The sequence below is a fragment of the Zootoca vivipara genome, chromosome 13 (assembly GCF_963506605.1).
Source record: "Zootoca vivipara chromosome 13, rZooViv1.1, whole genome shotgun sequence".
In the NCBI taxonomy this organism is placed as follows: domain Eukaryota; kingdom Metazoa; phylum Chordata; class Lepidosauria; order Squamata; family Lacertidae; genus Zootoca; species Zootoca vivipara.
Window position 1 is genome coordinate 51,425,397 of NC_083288.1, and position 23,182 is coordinate 51,448,578.

General features: G+C 47.6%; 1 protein-coding gene across 4 annotated transcripts in view; it reads left to right on the plus strand.

Moving 5' to 3' along the window:
• DLG4 (discs large MAGUK scaffold protein 4) overlaps positions 1-23,182 on the plus strand; it is a 139,149-nt gene that overhangs the window by 102,567 nt on the left and 13,400 nt on the right. For all 4 annotated transcript variants that reach the window (XM_035134487.2, XM_035134488.2, XM_035134490.2 and 1 more), the window contains 9 exons: positions 15,216-15,269; positions 15,420-15,470; positions 16,440-16,564; positions 17,689-17,858; positions 19,219-19,355; positions 20,568-20,712; positions 20,922-21,060; positions 21,411-21,567; positions 22,904-23,006. In XM_035134487.2, the coding sequence (XP_034990378.1) occupies positions 15,216-15,269; positions 15,420-15,470; positions 16,440-16,564; positions 17,689-17,858; positions 19,219-19,355; positions 20,568-20,712; positions 20,922-21,060; positions 21,411-21,567; positions 22,904-23,006 (1,081 nt within the window). The remainder of the gene's footprint in view (positions 1-15,215; positions 15,270-15,419; positions 15,471-16,439; positions 16,565-17,688; positions 17,859-19,218; positions 19,356-20,567; positions 20,713-20,921; positions 21,061-21,410; positions 21,568-22,903; positions 23,007-23,182) is intronic.

The following is a 23,182-nucleotide window of genomic DNA, read 5'->3' on the forward strand; positions in this document are numbered from 1 at the left end:
AGGCTTCTGGAAAGTCTGAATTGGAGGGGTGTCCCTGTGGTTGAGTTTGAATGCAAGGAGATTAAGAGGGGCTGAAATAGTAGGGTCAGGGGGCTTAATGATAGCCAGGGCATTGGGGGTGTGGGTCATGAGGGGCTGTAGATGTTCTTCAGAAGGCCCATCTCATCTGCAACTCAAAGTGGGGTGGGAGGGTCTGTGAATAAACTAACCATGATTGGGATTTTTCTGGAAAGGATAGAAGGCGAAAATCTGGACAGCAGAATATTGGGGTGCAGGGTATTTATATGTGTGTCTGACTGGATGTGGATGGGTTGCAAGGGATCCCCCCAGGATAACCACAGGTCATCTCCCAGATAATTATCTAGGGTTGGGTGATTTGGGGTGGGGGTGGGGAGTAGTCCTTTGGCCAGGAATATTGGAGGGTCAGGATTAGAGGGCTGTCCGCCCTTTTCGTTCCCTTTGGGATCTATGTGAAGTAAGCAGTGTGTGTGTATATATATGAGTGTGTTGGGGGAGCAGGGGAAGGGGGAGGTTGTGCGTCAGCTTTATAGACAGATGGCGTCAGTGTTTATACTGTAAATTTTCCTGAGTTATGAATGGGAGAGTGAAGAAGGACTTTCATGACTTGGGTTCCTGATCAGTTCAGTTTGTTTTTTGTATGTGATTTGCTTTTTAATAAAGGGAAGAAAGAACCACCCTTCCCCTCTAATCCCTTTTTGTATGAGCATTGCAGTTGTTTTTTTTTAAAAAAGGTGAATGAATCCTAGCAGCGTCTGATCCCTGTGTGTTACACTCACCCTTGGGCTGCCACCCCCCAAACTAGACTCTGCTGCCCCAGCTTGACCCTGCCTGTCAGGACTACAGCAAGTTGTGTCATCCCCATCCCAACTTAATTTAGGTCCTCCCTATCCAGGCTCCCCCCCCCAACAACGCTCCTAGCAAGACTGCAGTGGCCAACACCACCATGTTCCTTCTGGAAACTGCATTGCCTCCTGTTGTTGTGGCCTTTTCTAGATCCCTCCATGCCCAGCTGGCAGGGCCGGCTCTGGATCCTGACGGAGGGTGCATTTAGAAGATTAAAGCCCCCAAATTTGCCTTGGCAGACCTTCCCTGGGATTGCTGCATCGCCTGGCAGGGGGATGGACGCAGCTGCGGAAGGCCTGCTCTGTGGAGATGTGTGTGTGCGGTGGGGGGGGGAGAAGGGCAGCCGTCCTTAAAGGGGGCCTTTTGCCTGCTGGAGCTAGGAATTTGGCCCTTGGCACAACTGTTGCCCATGACTTGAGCAGAATTCAGGGGTCTACCTGCTTGTTTATGGGGTGCAGGGAAAGCTGTGAGAGTTTTTTTTGGGGGGGATTGGTGCCCTCTGAATGCCACTTTAACATGCAGCCATCTTGACACAGGGGATGCAACCTCTCACCCCACCCCACCCAGTTTTATATAGCTAGCCCTACGTTCTCTTTCTGGGTCTTAGAGCTAGTGCTGATGTTGTGACATGTGGATAAAGCTCTCCTCTCCTATGGCAATTGCAGAGTAATTGGACTGGGGAGGACTGGGGAAATGTGGAAGGAAGGAGGGGGCAGAACTCTGGCAGATAAGCTGCCTTGCGTGCAGAAGGCCCCAGGTTCAGTTCTTGGCATTTCCTGGGTGGGCTGTGAATGTCCCCTGCTCAAGACTCTGGAGAGCCACAGCTTGTCAGCGTAGACTATACAGCGCTAGATGGACGCCAAGGGTCTGACTCAGTATAAGGCAGCGTCTTAGATGCCTATTACTTTAGACCCCCCTTTCTGCACTATACCTTTAAAGCAGTGTTATTCTTCTTTTAAACAGTCATGGCTTCCCTCGCAAAATCCTGGAAACTTTGTTAAGGGTGCCGAGAGTTGTTAGGAGACCCCTGTTCCTCTCACAGAGCTACAAATCTCAGAGTGGCTTAACTGACAATCCCACTTCCCTGGGAACGCTGAGGATTGTAGCTTTGGGAGGGGAATAGAGGTCTCATACCAATTCTCAGCACCCTTAACAACCCACAGCTCCCAGAAATATTCACAGGAAGCTATGTCTTTTTAAACTGGTATCTTTAGAGCTTTGCGCTTACAGTGCTGGTGGGGCTGTAGCTCAGTGGTAGAGCAGCTGCTTTGCATGCAGAAGGTCCCAGGTTCAGTTCCCGGCAGTGTCTGCAAGCATGGGCTGGGAATGTCCCCTGTCTGAAACCCTGAAGAGCTACTGCCAGTGAGAGTTGGCAATACTGAGCTGGATGGATGAGAGGTTCTGACTTTGTATAAGGCACCTTCTGATATGACAAGCAGTGTTAGAAACTGGGATATGAAAGCTAGGAGCTAAATGGCACCTTAAACCTACCGTAGGTTATGGGCACAACAACGGAATGTCTAAACAAGAATACAAAGCTGAAAACGAATGAACTGCAGCTAAAATATTATGTTCATTTTTCATTTGGTCTAGTCCTTCCCTGCCCACCCCCCTAATATTCTGAAGAGGGTCTCTTCTCCATTCTTCAGAGAGTAGCTGGAAGTGGGGAGGCAGAAAAAGGTCCTCCTTTCCTTCCACTCTGCAATTTTAATCTGAAATCTTAGGCAGTAGTGCGCCCAGAGCTCAGAAACTGCTCACTCTAATATAATTCCCTGTCACAAAATGTGCCTAGAACGACGGGGTTTTTGAACACTGATTCCAAGGTTTAATCTGGACACATGATTCTGTTACTTATATTTTTATAAATATAAATTGATTTTGTTTGTTTGTTTTAACAGTGATGGTTCTTTATATATTTTTAACTGGTTTGTGGGTTTTAGGTATATTTTTACCTATACTGTAATTTTATCTGCACGTAGTTTTTAGATCAAACGGTTTATCCATTTTTTTAAAAAAATCTCCTGCATCTCCAAGGTTGCTGTTGTTGTTTGAATAATAAAAGCATCAAGTAGGAGGTGATGGGGGAAAGCTCTCCCCCTTCTCTCTGCCAGAGACCCTTCAGGACTCAGAAGGGCTTCCATTCAGAGATGAATCAGAGCTATTCCTACTTTATACCTTCCCTGAGATTGCATCAGTTACATTTGTGAACAGGAAAGCTGCCCTGGGGGCCTAGTGCAGGAAGTTGTGGCTGAAGATTTTGTGTGTGTTTCCAACACACACACACACACGCTCTCTAAGGGTTCTCCCATCATCCCTGGCCATCCTGAGGCTGGGGATGGTGGGGCCTGTAGTCTGTGAACATCTTAAGCAGGCATCCCCAAACTTCGGCCCTCCAGATGTTTTGGACTACAATTCCCATCCTCCCCGACCACTGGTCCTGTTGGCTAGGGATCATGGGAGTTGTAGGCCAAAACATCTGGAGGGCCGCAGTTTGGGGATGCCTGATCTTAAGGGTGTCCATGTCGTGGAACGCTGGATAGTATTGAGCTACAACTGGGGAGATGTAGGTTCCATGAAGTGGCCTTGGGGCAGGTGTGCTCCCTCCCTCCCTCCCTCCCTCCCTCCCTCCCTCTCTCTCTCTCTCTCTCTCTCTTTTATCCTACTAGCCTACCTTACAGGGGTTTTTTTGAGGATAAAATGGAGCAGAGCTGTATTCCATCCTAAGCGCCTTGGAGGAAAGGTGGATAAGTGACCAAATGAATGAATGATAGTTTGCTTGGAGACAGTCAACTTGTGTGTGGGCTATACCTCTCTCTCCTCAAAGTTCCTTCACAGAAAAATTATGTTGGGCAGGAAGGTGGAGAATTCCTGCCTATTTTTCTGGTTTTTATTTTTGGGGGACAAAGGAACCATCATGCAAGGACTAGGGGCTGAGACTGAAGTTGACTACCGTAGCTGCCTTAATGAGAACTAGAACGTTAGTGACATTCAGTGGTGGAGTGTTTGCTTAATTTGGAACTCTGATATACAACCTCTTTCAGGGGTAAGAGCAGAAGGCTTTGGCTTTGTTTGTTCAAGAAGAAGAGGCTGCTGGATCAGGCCAGTGGCCCATCTAGTCCAGCATCTTGTTCTCACACTGACCAACCAGATGCCCACGGGAAACCCGCAAGCAGGATTTGAGCCCAAGAGCCCTCTCCCCTTCTGTGGTTTCTAGCAACTGGTATTCAGAAGTGTTGCTTCCTTCAGCTGTTGACAGCAGAGCATAGCTTTTGTGTCCATTCCTCTTTTAAAGGCATGCCTCCTGCATGAGTGAGTTCCACAGTTTTTTACCATGCGTTGCATGAAGAAAGACTTCCTTTTATCCGTCCCAAATCTTCCAGCGTTCAGCCTCATTGGATGTCCACAAGTTCTAGTTCTGGTAGAAAATGAGACAAACCTTTCCCAAGCCACTTTACGTTCGATCCTCATAAGAGGATCTGCAGCTTGCCACGCAGGTCTCCTCTGGGGCGGAGGTAGCCGTTTTATGCAAAGCTTTTGATGCAGCTGCTCCTGCTGGCATAGACGGACGGGTGGAGGGGTAACCAGAGAGGGGGGGGGGAGGCTACCATTAAAAAAAAGAAAAGAAAAGTTAATGAAATGAAATGAAACTTGTCATGTCTTCAGAACAGAACAAGGCAGCCCTCATTAGCAGCTGTAAATAATTCATGCCAAGGCTCCATTTGGAGCGAAGAGGATTTACTGCCTCCCCACCCCTCCCTGCTGTTCTTCTCTCCGAAGAAGAAGGAAAAGTGGGTTGCGGGCAGAAAGACTTTTTAAAAATACACCCCCAGGAGATCCAAGGGGCGGCGTTTCTAGAGGGTGGTGCAGCCGGGGAGAGGGGGAAGAGGAGGCTGGGAACGAAAGGTCCCTCTTGAGTTTTCTTCTCCGACCTTGGATGCTGCGAGAGTGATGTAACGCCTTAAAATCTGGGCCTCCCCGTGGCCCAAAAAGCACAGCCACATTGGGGGAAGGGTGTCAGCCGCCCTTCCCCTGATCTCCACATGGTCAGCCTTCCTTCCGCATGGCAGACCCTGCAGCCCTGATTCCCCCTATTTGCTCTCTTCCTGCCTGCCCTGGTTTTAAAATGAAAGTCCTAGAAAATGCGATTGCACAGTAGGATACTTCTGAGCATGTTCAGAATACTTTTTCTCTGGTGAAGCCACAGAGCTCCCCGTCCATCTTCAGGAATGTACAGGTGAGATGAGAAGGAATTTCTGCATGGCTTCCACCTGCTTTCTTTTTTCTTTTTAAAGAGAAATTGAATGTGAGGTTTAAAGGCTGTGGGTATTGACCGTAGAATGGTTAATGGTTCTGGTCAGCTGTTCTGCCAGGGGTATCTATATGGCTTTTTATCAGTTCCTTGGGTAGGTTTTTTTTTTTTTTTACATAAAGGGGTTTCCTTCACCCACCGCTGAGCTCAATACTGACTTCATCGTGATTAGCTCCTGTGGTCTGCATTAAGAGGCATTAAATCTCTTTTCTCTTCTGGCACTTTTAAGCTGTTGGTGTAATTGAACTATAATACGGTATATGCGTGTACCGTCTGTGTGTTGTGCTGGTGCATTCTCCTGGTATATCTTTGTGTGTGTGTGTGTGTGGTTAACCTGTGTGTCACCAGTGGCATCTCAAACACAGTAGAAAACTTCGCTGTGTAAACAAATAACAGCAAATCCTTGCATGTAGAAACTTAGTGTGTCAGGGAAGAAGAAGAAGAGTTTGGATTTGATATTCCGCTTTATTACTACCCTAAGGAGTCTCAAAGCGGCTAACATTCTCTTTACCCTTCCTCCCCCACAACAAACACTCTGAGGTGAGTGGGGCTGAGAGAAGTGTGACTAGCCCCAAGGTCACCCAGCAGCTGCATGTCGAGGAGCGGAGACACAAACTCGGTTCCCCAGATTACGAGTCTACCGCTCTTAACCACTACACCACACTGGCTCTCAGGGAGAAGTGTTCCAGTGTGGCCCTACCCCAAGAGGCTGGTTATCGTGCTAGGGCATCCTCCAATTATATATATATATATCTGTGCGCGCATGCATGCGCATCTGTGAGCTGCAGAGAGTGCTGCATCTAAGCTTCCAGTTCTCAGGGAGATGGTTAACCTGTGTGTGGCCTGCGGCATCTCACATGCAGCTGAACACCTCTGTGTAAAAAAAACAACCTACCAGCAAATCCCTGCATGCAGTAGCTTAGCATGTCAGGGAAAAATATTCCAGCATAGCCTTTCCCTTAGTTGCCTTTACACAGCAGGAACTTTCTGTACAGAGGAATATTCAGTTGTGAAACTCCTCATTTGCAGGTTGAAAGTGGTATTAATTAGATACAGGTTCACACCTTCCGGAGGATCTAGACCAAACTGATTTTATTTTTTATTTTTTTGCATGAGACAGCATTCTCCTGTTGCTTTGGACCACAACTCCCATCAGCTTCAGCCAGCAGGTTGCCTTAAATGCCCATTAGCCCTTCTTTTGTCGCTCTACAGCAGGGATAATCAGGGGTGATGGGAGTTGTAGTCTAGCAATATCTGGAGAGCAATACTAGCATGCTTTGCACTTCCTAGTCTTAGCCTACATGTGACATCCAGCATAGCCTTCACTTACACATAATATCTAGCATAGCCCATCTCTCTCCTCACCCTGAGATTCATGAAAACACGTCTTCAAACCGTGCTGGCCAGGGCTGATGGCATTCATAGTCCAAAAGAAGAGCTGGGCGGTAGTGAAGGTTGATATAAGATTTGCAGCATAGGCCTCGCAGGCGTGTGTGACTTAGGGATGCACAAGATTCCTGTACACAGAGCTTTGGAGACCTAGGTGCCCTTGTGTTGACGCCATCTTCTTCTGATATCGGCACCATGTTTGTTCAGCTCTGTGCCCGCGGCTTCTTGTGGCATGGCCGGTGTTCCTTGGGACTGTGTGTGGGGGCGTTCTTAGCCTCTTGTGCGCTCAGCCTCTTTGCAGCTGTTGGTCGGGGAGCCACACAATGCCTCTCGCTCTCAGGGCCATGCGTTTGTAGTGCACCTTGTGGCCCAGTGTGCTGTGCTGGTGCAGTGTGCGTCACTGATTGTGTGCTGGTGTGGAGCAGGGAGAGGTGGCTTCTTGTGCAGCACCGCAAGTCTTCTTTGGAGTAAGTGTGTGCTGTGTTGTTGCCTGGTTGCAGTAATTTACAGGCGATGTGTATTTCATGTTCAATGCCCTGGGGGCCGTGCTTTGCTTGAGGATCTGTGCCGTTTGCATGCTCCTCGTATGAGCCAAACATCTGTGGGCTTCCTGTTTGTGGCTTACGTGTCTCCTGGTTTTGCATGTGGATTGTTTGTGTCTGTTTAGATGTCTACACACACACACCACACACCACACACTGTAGACAGTTCAACCTCAGCAGTACCCTGGTATCCAAGATTGCATATCTTCCATCTCTGCGTTATTCTGCGCCATTCACAGCTAAATGTCCTGTATATTGTAAACCGATTAAGTCTGTGTTTGCATGTTTGTTTATAATTTACTGTACAGTATTCTATTACTGCAGATCATGGGAAGGTGCTATCCAAGGTGCTGAAGTGTGCTCAGCCCCCCCAAGTGATCTTCCTCAGCCCCCAAATTTTCAGATGTAACAAAGAAACCTATTCTTAGGGGCTAGGAACTTGCTTTTTTTAAAAAAGAAAAGAAACCAGTGATTTCAAAGATGAAGAGCTCTGCTCCCAGTGCCAGATTCTCCATCTGTGTAGCTTGATTGGGGAGCTCGCTGCATTTTGTAGATACCCCCCCCTTTCATGACATAAGTAATCAGACTTACTTGCTGCGTGACACACATTTCAGTGTGGGCCGGTGTGGTGTAGTGGTTAGCGTGATACCAGACTAGGACCTAGGAGACCAGGGTTCAAATCCTCCACTCAGCCACATGGCGCTCACTGGGTGACCGACCTTGGGCCAGTCACTGCCTCTCAGTTCAGCCTACCTCACAGGATAGTTGCGAGGATAAAATGAGAACCGTGTTTTCCGCCTCGAGCTTCTTGGAGGAAATTAAACATACCGTAGCGAAAATGCAGACATCTTGTCACATAAATGCGCATGGTGGTGCTATTAAGGTGGGGCATTGGGGTCGGAGGTCCAGGGGCCCCATGGAGCAGAATGAGCAGTGAGGGTATTCATATCACATATCATCATCTAAAGGTGGTGCCTCACTTTTGCATGCAGTGGATCCAAGGTTTGATTGCTAGCATCCCAGGTAAGGCTGGGAATGCTCCCCGTCTGAAATCCTGGAGAGTTGCTGCCAGACAGTGCTGAGTTTGATGGACCAGGTGGTCTGACTCAAGCGTCACTAGTCATGTTCTGTAGTCATTAAAGCAAGCCAAAGTGCACACTGCTGGAGGGGAAGCACCTTAGCTCAGTGGTAGAGCATCTGCTCGTCACACAAGGGGTCCCAAGTTCAATCTTGATGGCATATTCAGGAAGTTTTTAAAAAGTGTTTAATGTTTCATTATGTTTTTATATCTGTTGGAAGCTGCCTAGAGTGGCTGGGGTAACCCAGTAAGATGGGTGGGGTACAAATAATGACAAGTATTTTTATTATCATCATCATCTTTGGGTACGGGTTGGAGAAGCTCCTGTTTGTGTGCAATTCTGGAGAGACTTTGCCACTCAATGTAGGCAGCACTAAGCTAGATGGACTCCAATGGTCTGACTCCATACAAGGCAGCTTCCTATGTACCATTAAGTCTAAAATTACCTAACTGCACTGCTGAATACAGCCTCCCCCTCCCCCCCCTCTCTCTCCCCCCTCCCTCTCTCCCCCTTCTCTCTCACTTGTACTGTATACAAATTGAGCAAGCTGCAGCTAAATGCACACAGTGCTCAAACATGCATCACTGTGCTCAACCCCACGCCATAGTCTCTCTCTCTCTCTCTCTCTCTCCCTCTCCTCACACTCGCAGATTCATGCACATGCACGCCATTAATGCTCTGAGACAAACGCATGCAAAGATCACCCAGTGCCACACACACACACACGTGTGTGTGCATGCGCATGCGTGCGTGCGTGCTGTGTGTGAACATTTCCAGCTCTTCCACAAGCCTTCTCCCACACAGTTCCCTCTACCCAGCCACCCACATGCAGCTGCCAACCTGGCAGAGCCCACAGTACAGGAAGTTCCCCCCTCCCTCCTTCCTCCCACTCCTCCTGTAATGCCACAGACCCCAAGGGGACCCAGGCGTCCTGGCATCCTCTCTGCCCTCACCTGCTAGACGCAGCCACTTTCCTTCCCAGAGGGACTCAGGAGCCCAGGGCCCCGGAATTCCTTACATCTCGCCTGCAACACCCTCATTATTTCAACTGACTTCAAATTCCCCCACCTGGTTCCACCCCTCCTCAAGGTGGGGAGAAAACCCAGGGGATCTGCTCTCAGCGACCACCTGTTCTTTCCTCATCAACTCACTAAGCTTTACTCTCCACTTGGAGCAAATTATTTAAAAAAGAATTGCCTCTTCCTTTTTTAATTTTAAAAAAATCTATATTTTTTCTTCTTTGACAGAAGCCTCTGTTCTGCAAAAAGTAGTCACATGGGGAAAGGGTGATGGGGCCTGGATTCCCTGGGCAAGGGGTTCAGGATGCAAGTGAACCAGCAGCCAGGACTCTCTTAGTTTAGGCATCTGCGTTTGTTGACCCTTTGATAATCTTATAAAATTTCCACTGACCCCAACCCAAATTTGTAGGAATGTAAATGACATAAAGTAAAGAAATAATCAGTATAATGGTCAATAAATGGTCAAAGGCCTGGAAACAATGCCTTATGAGGAACGGCTTAGGGAACTGGTTATGTTTAGCCTGGAGAAGAGAAGGTTAAGGGGTGATATGATAGCCATGTTCAAATATATCAAAGGGTGTCATATAGAGGAGGGTGAAAGGTTGTTTTCTGCTGCTCCAGAGAAGCGGACACAGAGCAATGGATTCAAACTACAAGAAAGAAGATTCCACCTAAACATTAGGAAGAACTTCCTGACAGTAAGAGCTGTTCGACAGTGGAATTTGCTGCCAAGGAGTGTGGTGGAGTCTCCTTCTTTGGAGGTCTTTAAGCAGAGGCTTGACAGACATATGTCAAGAATGCTTTGATAGTGTTTCCTGCTTGGCAGGGGGTTGGACTGGATGGCCCTTGTGGTCTCTTCCAACTCTATGATTCTATGATTCTATTTAGAAATCACCAGTCACCATTACTAGGAATCATAACAAGGAAGTAAATCAAGTGAACATTTTAGCAATAAGCAATAAAAAGAAGCCTTGCCACAGAATACTGTTGTGCTGTGGAATCCTCTTATTTAGTGAAGAGATTCCTCACTGGTAAGGGAACTGCGCTCTGTACATGCCCAGGACCATTATTTCTGAGGTTCATAGTTCCTAATTATTCCCCTGCCCTGCTAAATGTCTTTCCCCCCAGGCCCTTTCAACCTCTAGGTCTTTGCGAAATGTAAAAGTGCCATTCTGCCCGATTGCATTGTGAGAATCTGGCCCACCCCCAGCTTATAGTGCTTAACCAGCAATGCAAGTCCTAGCAGTGACTGACATTTAGGAAATCCAGAGCTAGCCCATTAGTCAAAAAGAAGGTTAGAAGTGATGCACCCCATCAACTTCATGGTTCATTTCCCAGGCTTTCCCCCCCACCTTCTTCCTTCTGGTGGAGAAGAGATTTCTGTTTTCATATAATAATAATAATAATAATAATAATAATAATAATAATAATAATAAATTTTTATTTATACCCCGCCCTCACCAGTCAAAACCAGGCTCAGGGCAGCTCACACCAATAAAATTACAATAAAACATAAAAAGCAATTAATTAAAATACAGATTAAAAAACAGTATTTAAATTTAAAATGCAGCCTGATTTTAAGTAGTCCATAAATCCAAGCCATGAGGGAGGAAAACACAGGGGTCAGACTAAGTCCAACCCAAAGGCCAGGCGGAACAGCTCTGTCTTGCAGGCCCTGCGGAAAGATGACAAATCCCGCAGGGCCCTGGTCTCCTGTGAAAGAGCGTTCCACCAAGTTGGGGCCAATACTGAAAAGGCCCTGGCCCTAGTAGAGGCCAATCTAGCCACCTTATGGCTCGGGATCTCCAGAATATTGTTGTTTGTGGACCTTAAGGTCCTCCGCGGGGCATACCAGGAGAGGCGGTCCCGTAGGTACGAGGGTCCCAAGCCGCATTTAAAACCATTCAGAAATCCAAGAATTAATGCAGCTGCAGTTGGGCACTGGCGAGTCTCCACAAAAACAACAGATAGAAAGATAGCCACAAGGACAGGAGTTGGTTCCAGGTCTTACTTCATAACACACACACCCCAATATGGCAACCCCACCCCCAGGTTTGAAAGCATTTAAAAACTGTCTGTCGTTATTATACCATTATTGCAGAGGGCCGGGCTGAATGTTACGTGAGTCTGGCCCAGTCAGCCTGTATGTTGCACCCATTTAGCTGGGGGGGGGGGGACAACAACAACAAGGACAGACTTGGAGTAATGTACAATAACCCTGCAGTGTAGTCTGGCATCCGTATCCTGACAGACTGGGTTTTAAAGGTGTGTTTTTTCTCCCAGGGAGGGCATGCTGTGAAGTTGATTGTACCCATGTGATTAATTGTTGATTTGTAGCAGCAACGCAATTAATTAAGGGCTGGAGGGAGTGAAGGGATCCAGGAAAAAAAGTAGGGTTGTTGTTTTTCCTCAGCTGCTGGTGGAAAGGACCAAGGTGTAAACCAACTTGGTGTATCCTTCTGGGGCTCAGGCTTTGGCTACCCCCTTGATCAGTACGAATGCAAGAAACTGTAGACCTGTTCTCCGACACTAGTTGTATATACATCCTGTTCCTCCCACCCACCAGAAAAATTCCTGCAGATACCCTTATTGCTTGCCTGGAGGATGAATGGAGGGTCTCCCCAGGAAATTTGTGAGAAAGTGGAGGCTTAGGGTGAGAGAGCAGTGTGTGTGTGTGTGTGTGTGTGTACATGTGCGAGCATGCGCCTCTGAGTTAAGCATGCCTGTTTCCCAGGATGCCTTGCTGGCTGCTGGCTGAGCATTGGGGGTCATGAAAATTTGAAGAGGCTGAGATTAAAATGTGCCAGGGAAACCCGATTGCAGTCAAGCGTGGCAGCCAGTGGTTGGGGGGGGGGGGAGGACCTGAGCCAGCAAAAGGGCAAGCGTTGTTTGATGGAGAGAGGAGAGAGCCTGTCATCTTTTTAGATTGAGAAGCTTCAGTTTAGGGAGCATCAGATTTTAGAAGAGGAGGGCTTCAACCTAGGACAGGTGAGTGGCTTTGCCATCCCTAGCCCCCGGGACTTCCCTCAGCTGCTCATCTTGCCCCCACCCCCGACACTGAGTTGAATATTTCAGGCTTTTTGGAGCAGCCTGGGACACATAAGGAGGAATGGAATAAAAATAAACCATTGCTGCAGTGGAACAGCCTTGATCCCTTCTCCCATTTCCAACTAGTAATGGGGCATATTATTATTATTATTATTATTATTATTATTATTATTATTATTATTATTTCTTTACCACCCTTCATCAGAAGATCAGAGGGTGGTTCACAACAGCAAAATGCAAAATGCAAATGCAAAATACATAATAAAACAAACCAATAACCCTCCTCTCCCAGAGGCACATTTGGAAGGCCATAGAATGTTAATCGTTGGGGACCCAGGTGGCGCTGTGGGTTAAACCACAGAGTCTAGGGCTTGCTGATCAGAAGGTCGGCGGTTCGAATCCCTGCAACAGGGTGAGCTCCCGTTGCTCAGTCCCTGCTCCTGCCAACCTAGGAGTTTGAAAGCACATCAAAATGCAAGTAGATAAATAGGGACCGCTCCGGCGGGAAGGTAAACGGTGTTTCCATGCGCTGCTCTGGTTCGCCAGAAGCAGCTTTGTCATGCTGGCCACATGACCCGGAAGCTGTCTGCGGACAAACGCTGGCTCCCTTGGCCTATAGAGCGAGATGAGCGCCGCAACCCCAGAGTCGGACACGACTGGACCTGATGGTCAGGGGCCCCTTTACCCTTTACCTTTAGAATGTTAATCAGCCAAACATCTATCTGGTTGGAGAGAAACGTTTTCGCTTGGTGCCTAAAGATATGTAATGATGGTGCCAGGTGAGCCTTCTTGGGGAGAGTATTCCACAAACGGGGAGCCACCACATAAAAGCCTATTTCTTTTTCTTCCGCCCTTGTGACTCCTCTTGTGGGGGAAGCACCTGAAGAAGGGCCTCAGGTGATCATCAGGGAGAGGTGGTCCTTGCGGTATTGCAGTCCTGGCCCCATTTGTGGTTTTTTTTGGGGGGGGGTCAGCATTTTGGGCACTCTAAAAAGCAAACCACACCAACCACGTTAAAAATTTAGATATCTGTCCAGATGCAACACCCAGATGCACAAACAGCCTCTTTTACAAGTCCAGGGGCTCAGAGTTCTGTGGTTTGTGGGTGTGGTCTTTACATTCAAATAAGCTTCTAGCTCTCACGGTGAGTAAGTAAATAAATCATAGTCACATGTTTGCTTTTTGCATACTGCAGCTTCATAAGGCCTTGCTAGGGGTTTCACAGGGAATTCTTGCTATCAGTGGCTGTTGGTCAGGGTGGGAGTGTATAGTGTCCCTAGGATCAGATGCGGGGTGCCCTTTGGCGACTGCAAGGGGATCATGAGGGCTTCTCTGCTCTTCTTAAATCTTCAGCTGGTCCTCAGCGCAGACACTACCATACCCATCCTGATCTCCACAAAGTGTGGAAACAAAACCGTGAAGACTCTCGTTGCACCTTTCTTGAATTTCAGGCATGCACCTGATCAGCTGCACAATGAAACTTTTGCTCTGGGATTCTCTCCCTCCACACACAAACACACCTCTGGCACAATCAAATTTCTATACCCCTTGGTGGACGGCCCATCCTACAACCCCTGGCCTAGAGCTGGTGATGAAACCTACATATAAATATTGGATGCTGTTATTAAAAATTGGATGCTGTTATTTTCTCTCTGTTTAAATGTGGACCATAACAATAACAACAACAACAAACCCCATGCTCACCCCCCAAATTGGTTTTTCCACCCCCTCCCAATCTTAAATATATTTCTTGATTTTTTAATGCAAGGGGTTGTGCTATGCAGCCTCAAGTGGAGTTGTTCTGATGCGTAAAGGCCAAGGAAGCACATTACTTCAAATATCCCCTATGAAAAAACACCCACCCCACATTCCCATCCCTAGGAATGGAGTGTGGGGTTGATTGGGGTGGGTAGCAGCTAGTCCCATCCCAGAACACCCTGAACTATGGCGAAACCCGCGTTGCCACAGTAACCTTCTCCCCCTGAGGCAGATGCTGTTTCCATGGCATTGCCATGGTTACCGTAGTCAGCAGCGGACAGTGGAGGTGGAGGAATCATTCTTTGGGTGGTGGGGAGAGAGGAAAAGAGAATGAAAGAGGATGGGGGTGGGAGAGAGAGGTTGGGTGCTTCTTGGGCATTTTAAACACTCCTGGTTTGGGGGGTCAAAAATACCCTTTTCAGAGCCAGGAGGTAAGCCAGTCTCCTCCTAGAAGCACACTGCCCCCTAATGTCACAATTTGAAATGGTGGTTTGCATCTCCTCTTTTCACCAGATATCTGGTGACCTCCGTTTCACCCCAGCTCATCTAGCTTAGCTGTCCTTAAATCCATAATTGTAGCCCCCACACTTTCTGCTGTTGTCTATGGACATGAGACAGTGAGGGTGAAAAGTGTGTTTGTGTGTGTGGTGTTGGTGGAATTCATTTTTTCAGTCTGTAATTCTAAGTGGATTTGGTTATCCATACAGAAAATGTTTGGGTGCTGCTTGGCTTATTTGGGGCTTTTCATATGCTAGCAGGGTGGAAGGAGTTTAAAGGGATTTTAAAAAAATTTTTTTACAGCAAGCTGTTCTAGCTGAGAACAGTCATACAAGTTCTTCAGGTCTGCCAGCAAAACTCATTCTCCTTCCCTAAGCTGCACTGAAATGACCCAGGAGTTCTACCAAACCACAGTGGTGTGGAAGAAAGAGTGCAAATTTAGGGGCAGGGAAGAAGATTCATCTTTCAGCTTAAAACCTTCAGAGATAACAGCCATCTTTGGGGGGGCTTCGAAGTCTCACCAAGGGCTTCTCCTGTCTGCAAGTCAAGCAAAACGCCATTTGAGGGCTTCGGGACCTTCGTCCCCCCACCCCAAATTTGCCACCTGCGGCCTCTCCTACCTGTGTAAAGCAGCCCCACAACCACATTTAGGGACCATATTGCATTGGGGGCAGTTGTCCATATCATTCTTTTCTGTTTCTCTTCCTAGGCCAACTCCCCACCGGTAATTGTCAACACAGATACCTTAGAAGCACCAGCTTATGTGAGTTACTGGATGAATTCTTCCTTTTCTTCCCCCCTCCCCACAACCTTTCACACTTTAACATATTCCAAAATACCCCCCATTTTCCTGTGCTTTTTTTTTTTTGCAATGCTGAATTAACACAATTCCTCTCTGTCCCCTCTCTTTCAGGTAAATGGAACGGAAGGTGAAATGGAATACGAAGAAATAACTCTAGAGCGGGTAATTCTTATAGACATCGTTGATTCTGGGTGGGTGGGGATTTTTTACTTAGCCCAGGGAACCTTCTAGACGGTCACTTTCCCCAGGAAGGATTTGATCACTTAACGACAAATCCACAGTTAGAGATGATCGGGAGGTCTTGTGCAGCAAACCAGCTCCCCCCCCCCCACAAAAGATCAGACTTTTTTGCAATTAATGAAAGTGATGGGGAAAAGCACCGGAAAGTGTGGGTGATGCTTGCTTTGTTGCAGCGTCATCTAACCTCCCCTCAAAGAAATTGGAATGAATGCTTGTTAAATAACCAGCATCATCTAAGGTGCATTCAGATGTGGGGAATATTGTGTTAGTTTCCCTAATTATAATGCTAGTGCTTCCGTCCCGTTTTCTAATGTTCCGTTTTATGCTGCAGTACCTGTTGTGTTATGGGGCTGTGGCCTTTTGACCAATGTACCGACATGTTGCGCTAAATTTCATTCACACCAAGGAACGTCATTAGGCAACATCAGTGCTCCGCCACTCTTTCCGCACATGCCTGCTTCTCTTCTCCCCATGAAAACAGCAGGAAAGAACCATATGCCAATGTACCGACCATATGCCACCCCAAATTTCACTACTTCACTCCCGCCACTTTCTGGGTTAAGTGGGCTGCAAACTGTCCCCCCCCCCACTGGAGTCAGATAACATGGAAATGAGCATTAAATGTGGAATTATATTCTATCGGTTTTCAAGAAATGACTCTTACATTATGTGAAACCTCAAATATAATGCAGGAATTAACGCATAGAGAAACATCAGGGAAATTGAATAACCTATGCGATTGCAGCCTTAATCAGGATGAATGAACAATAAACAGGTTCCTCCAGAGTGGGAAGAGTATGCATTTTTTAAAAAGGGGGTCCCAAGCCTTTGTTCATGCTCTAATTAAATTCTGGCCTCTTCCTTTGGGTGGGGCATGACTTTTTCCTCCAGGGTAACTCCGGTTTGGGATTCAGCATCGCCGGTGGTACTGACAACCCCCATGTTGGGGATGACCCAAGCATCTTCATCACTAAGATCATCCCTGGTGGGGCAGCAGCACAAGATGGCAGGCTAAGGTACCAATGACTTTTGGGGAAGCTTTTTTTGTAGAGAGGATGCTGACTGGGCTGGAGACAGTGGGTCTTTTCCTTAGGGCACTTCCAGGTGGCCATTAGTCCCAGGTGGGATTCATCTCGGCAATTTCAGGCTGCACAGTGAAAGTGGACTAGTCCTCTTGTGCAACAAACCTGCTTTCCCCCAAAGAGCGGACTTACCGCGATAAGGAAAGTGAAGGAGAGATGCATTGGGAATTGTGAGATAACACTTGCTCCGATGCAAATGAAAACGAATCCTCATTAAATAGCCAACATTGTCTATAAACTCCCTGCAAAAGCAAATCAGGATGAATGCTCCGTAAGCTGGTCATATGGGAGTTTGGGAAAGGGCTCAGAGGTTATAGAACATCTGCAAAAGGTCCCAGTTTCAATTCCCTGGTATTATAAATAAGTGATTAAATTTGTATACTGTACTACCCTTTATCTGTAGATCTCAGGATGGTTCACAGCATAAATGGCATCTCCAAGTGGAGCTGGGAGAGAACCCAGCCTGAAATCCTGGCAAGCCACTCTGTCAGTGAGAACAATACTGAATTAGATGGACCAGTTGTCTGGTTCAATATAAGGCAGCTTTCTATATTACTATGTTTTGAAGAAAGGGACATAGCTCAGGGATCAAGCACCTGCTTTGCATGCAGAAGGTCCCAGGTTCAATCCCCAATAGCATCTCCTGGGAGAGACTTCTGCCTGGAATTCTGGAGAGCCACTGTTGCCTGTCTGTGTGGGGAATATTGATCTAGATCTAGCATCCTATGTTCCTTCATTGGCCCAGTTAATACAAAGGTGTCTTCAGCCCCTTACATGACTGCAGGGGCTTACGCTGGAACAGTTTCTTTGCCGTGTAGAAGGTTCCGAGGTCCAATCCTTGCCATCTCACATTTCAAAAAAGAAAAGTGGATGAGGATCAACGAGTAGTTTCAAGAGAGCAGGACAAGTGGGTGGGTGAATCGTTGGTCTTGGTTATCAGTGAAAGCTCATAAGACTTTTGTCCAGAACCTTTTACCCTGGGGCACTGCCCCCACATGTTTCAGTAGCTCCCAGTATCCTGCCGCTAAACTTGTCTTTCTGATCCGGCTGCAACACAGGGTGAACGACAGCATCCTCTTCGTCAATGATGTGGACGTGCGGGAGGTAACGCACAGCACGGCTGTTGAGGCTCTGAAGGAGGCCGGCTCCATTGTGCGTCTGTATGTCATGCGCAGGAAGCCCTTGGCTGAGAAGGTCATGGAGATCAAGCTGATCAAAGGCCCCAAAGGTGAGGAAGCCTAGCTCTGCTTCTCTCTCTCCCCCCCCCCCCAAACTCCTTAAAGAGCACCCAACCCTTCAGGTGCATGAGAAGGGACTGCGGAAAGCTGTTTTGTAGAGCCTTTTCCCCTTAGAAGCATCCTTCCTCCTTATTTCAGGGGAAGAGCCATAATCCTGAATCAAGGATGGGCAACCTATTATTATTATTATTATTTTCTTTATTAATTTAAATTTCTGTATCGCCTTTCATCTGAGGATCACAGGACGGTTTACCATATAAAAACACAAAAATGCATGAGAGATTGAGAGAGAGAGAGCTATTTCCTGTGGAAACAGACCAATATTCAGTTGTATCCAATTCAAGTCCTACTTAAAGTAGACCCATGGAGATTAACGAAATTAGTGTAGTCATGCTCATTAATTTCAGTGGGTCTGCTCTGAGTAGGGCTAGCATTGGATACAACCCTAAATAACTTAATTCCAGTTTCACTTCCTGTTTTCTCCATGGACTTTTTAAAGTTTGTTTAAAAACAAAAACTCCTTCTTTTTTCCTGACTGTGCAAAAGGCAAAAAGAGCTTAGTAAACCACAGGAGCGTAATGCAAATAAAATCCATGCTCAGCTGAACTGCAAGCTCTGCTTTTCAAGTATTCAGAGCCTCCAAATTCAAAATGGAATTGCATCCAAAATTGGATGTATGCGGTTGCAAAAATGCATGGACATTGTTTGCATATCCGCAAGGAACACAAGCCTGGTGGGGGAATAAATTCTCCCACTTCATCCCCCACTTGGGGATGAATTGCCACAAGTGAATGGACATATACTGATCTAGCTTCTCCCATTCCATGCAGCCTGGTGCCCTCCAGATATTTTGTACTACGACTCCCATCAGCCCCAGCCTGCTATGGGGGCTGGAGGAGGCTGCTCTAGAAAAACTGAATACAACCTACTGTCAGGGCCATCTTAAGTATATTTGGCGCCCTGGTGCCGTGGTGCGACGGATCCCTCCGGCGCCCCCGCCCCACCCCGTTTCCCAGCGCAGCGGGCAGAGCTGTGTGGCGGGCGGGCGGGCGCAGTGTGCAGCACGCAGCGCGGTGGGTGGGTGCAGCTGCATGGCGCCCCCCTGGCGCCCTGCGCCACCCAGCCTGGCCGTAGGGCCAGCCCTGCCTACTATGGAGAATTCCACCTTGTCTCAATGACTCTGTCCCCTCTCACTATGGAGAATTATCTTTTTAAAAAGGCTCCTCCCATCGGGGAGTAAACCCCACCCTCTTCAACAGTCTCCACCTCTGCTGATGCCACTTTCTTCCCTACCTGTTTATTTTCTTATTCTTTTATTCTTTCTCTTCCCGCCTTCCTCCTTCCCCACAGGCCTTGGCTTCAGCATTGCAGGTGGTGTTGGCAACCAGCACATCCCCGGCGACAATAGTATCTACGTCACCAAAATCATAGAGGGGGGTGCAGCCCACAAGGATGGGCGCCTGCAGATTGGGGACAAGATCCTGGCGGTAAGGATAGGTGGAGAAGGCCTGGTGCCAGAGCAGTTGGGCCTGTTGGTCTGGTCCATGCCCAGACTTCAGGGAAGGGAAGAAGGGGAGGGGAATCTGGGAGACCAGCGTTCAGATATCCCCGCTCAGCTTGCTGGGTGACCTTGGGCCAGTCACAGTCTGCTCTCAGCCTAATCTTCTGCACAGGGTTGTTATCAGGATAAAATGGAAAGAGGGGAGAACCATGTACAGAGCTGAGCTACTTGGAGGAAGGTGGGATGTAAATGTAATAAATTGAATAAATAGCAAAAATAATTTAAATGTACTGAGTGGTTGCCTGGATTTTTCCTGTGGGTAAACAGAAAAGGAGGGGAGGGAGGGGGGTCTCGCAAGAACTCCAACCCCCCAAAGTGAAAAACACAACAAAGATGGCCAGTGGGTTTAAGTATTTAAGTGGGGTGCAGCCTTGGGGCCTGTCAAAAGGGGCCTAAAATATTAGACTTGAAAATGATACAAAATGCAAAACAAACTATCTCTCTGCACAAATCTGGGTAATTTGATTTGTTAGCCCTGGAAACCCACAGATTCAGTGAAGACCAAAACCTCGGTAAGCTGGATGGCCATTTTGTGGCTGTCCTAGCTGTCCTGTGTCTTGGGTTTCTTTTGCCCTGTGCGTGTTTGACTCCCCCAATTCTGCATCTTACATAAATACTTTAATTATCTTCTTGTTGTGTCTTATTTTTATTTATTTTTTACCAACCCAAGTAAATAGGGCTGCTCTGCCTTATCCCACTGACATCATGAAGGTGTTATTTTTCCTCTGCCTAAGCCTCTGCACAATACCCCACACTAGTAAGGGGACTGGGTGTTGGGTGGGTAGGTTGATTTTTGGGAGAAGAGAGGTGCAGTGAATAAAGCAGCCTTTGCTAATCTGGTCCCTTCCAGATGTTCTGGACTACAACTCCCAGTTGTGCTGTCTGGGGCTGATGGGAGTTGTAGTGTAGGACCTCTGGAGGGCACCAGTTTGGCAAAGGCTGGAGCAGATGCAAGGCATGTGATCAGCCAGACCTTGTGCAGGTTTGGAAGCAGAGAACTTCCCCAGACCACTGAGCACCACTCCAGCCTGCAAATAGGAATCAGAGGGCTGAAAGCCTACCCTTCTCCTTGAAATGCTACTTTTCTATAAGCAGGGATCATTGTTATATATGCTTTCCCATACCCACACCTTGCCAGGTAAACAATGTGAGCCTTGAAGATGTTATGCACGAAGATGCCGTTGCAGCCCTGAAGAACACATATGATGTCGTCTACTTGAAGGTGGCCAAACCCACAAATGTTTACCTGAATGATTCTTACGCCCCGCCTGACATCACTTCCTGTGAGTGGTTTCCTGTTCTTCCTGCTGTGTCTGTGTTCGGCTGTCTTGTGGAGAACCAGTTAAAAGGGAGTGTCAATTCAGACACTCTCTGGGACACAACTGGACTCGATGGTGGAAGATTATCCTAAACTGAAGATGCTTGCAAAACTGTAGATTTTTGTGTTCCACGCATTTTTTAAATCTTTTTCTTTTTTCATGCATTCTGGCAGCCTATTCCCAGCACCTCGACAATGAAATTGGTCACCAGAGCTACCTGGGCACAGACTATCCACAAGCCATGACCCCTACCTCCCCTCGGAGGTACTCCCCCATCCCTAAGGAGCTGATGGGAGAGGAGGATATACCCAGGTAAGCTGTGCCCTTTCTAGCTCCTCCCTCTGGGCGTGGCTGTTCTGTTTCCCCATAGCACCACCAAGCAGCAGTTGCTGTCCGTGGTCCTGAAGAGTTTCTCTCTGTCACCCAGTTTAAAGCTGCGCCCTTCTTCCCCCACCGCCTCACGTGCATCTCATCCACCCCATATCCGGCTACTCAGGGCTGCCAGAGTTGCGAATATTTTGGCACAGGGTAGTAATGCAACTTCCTCTTTCCTTGGGGGGGGGTTGTGGAGGCCACAGTCCTGCCGGGCATTTGGAGTCGGTGGCTCGTTGCCGCCTGCCGCTGCATCTGCGATCAGCAAGCTTCTCTCCTTTCTTCTACAGGGAACCGCGTCGCATTGTCATTCACCGTGGCTCAACAGGGCTGGGCTTCAACATTGTTGGGGGTGAAGATGGCGAGGGAATCTTCATCTCTTTCATCCTGGCTGGGGGGCCGGCCGACCTCAGCGGGGAGCTCCGGAAAGGGGACCAGATCCTCTCGGTAAGAACCGTTCCTTACCCCTGCATTGACAGGTGCCCGGTTGGAAGAGGCAGGTGGCTGGTGCCCTACGATTAAACCTAAATGATGTTTACCTCCCTTCATAAGAATTAAGATTAGCCCTGCTGGATCAGATCAAAGGCCCATTTAGTCCAGTTTTCCATAATGGACAACCAGCTGCCCCAAATGGAAGTCCATAAGTAGGCCAGGAGCACAGTCCCCATCTCCTGCTCAGTCCCCAAGCAATCGGTTATTCAGAGGCCAGCTCCTTCTTATCCTGGAGGCAGCACATTGCCATCCTGGTTAGTAGCTGTTGATAGAATCATAGAAGTATAGAGTTGGAAGGGACCGTTGAGGGTCATTTAGTCCAGCCTCCTGCAATGCAGGAATATTTTGCCCTACGTGGGGCTCTTAACCCACGACCCTGAGGTTAAGAGTCTCATCCTCTGCTGGCTGAGCTATCTCAGGGTTTTCCTCCTCCATGAATTTGTCTTTTAAAGCAATCTCTCCATCTTGCGGTAGCAAAAGCCAGAATTTTAACTCTGTGCTGTATGGAGACATATTTCCTTTTATCTGTCTTGAACCTTCTCACATTCAACTTTGTTTTATGATCCTGCTGAGTTCCTGAATTACAAAAGGGGAGAAATCCTCTCTATCCATTTGGTCCCCTCTGGACATCCTTTTTATTCTGCATTCATGGATTATTTGCACTCGTGATTGTATTGGGGTGCTTTTTATACTCGGTCCCACTTTCAGCATGGTATGTTCCTGCAAATGTTTTGGTGTGGACATGCTGCTTTCTTTCTAATTAGTTCATGTTCCATAACTTCCTCCTGAAATTCTGTAATTTTTTATACCACAAATGCCCTGGTTTATTTATTTTTTGTCCCATGTTTGGTCATGTTCACACCATACATTGAAAGCACCATGATTCCTCCAAAGAATCCTGGGAGCTGTAGTTTGTTAAGGGTGCTGAGAGTTGGTAGGAGGCCCCTATATCCCTTGCAGAACTACAATTCCCAGAGATGTGGTTGTTAAAGCACTCTAGAGTTAAAGCACTCCAGGTGGCAGTAATAAAATGGAATGATGTGTGGATGGCCTGCTATAAATCCACCACTCATGCTTTATTATCACAGCCATGACTTGTTGCAGCCCCCCCCCCCCTGCAAAAAAGCCACCACCAGCCTGAAGGGACTTCTTGCCCACACTCTGAATAATGTTATACACCTCTGTTATGTCCTTTACTCTCCTCTTATTCTAAAGCAAATAGCCTCAGATGTTGTCATCTCACAGGAGAGTTGGCCAAGCCTCTTGATTTTGGTTGCCTTTTCCTTCCCAGGTCAATGGTGTGGACCTCAGGAACGCCACACACGAACAAGCAGCCATTGCTCTGAAAAACGCCGGCCAGACGGTCACCATCATTGCTCAGTACAAACCGGATGGTGAGTTCTGTTCTGCAGAAGCCCCTCCTGGGTGGGAAGAGATTTTGTGTGTGTGTGTGTGAGAGAGAGAGAACTGCCAGGGAAATGGTACTGTCACTGCCAAGTGGAGTGGGACATTGGTGACTGTAAGGGGTGGTGAGGATGTCCTAGGGGAGAATCCTGAGAATTTTCACCTT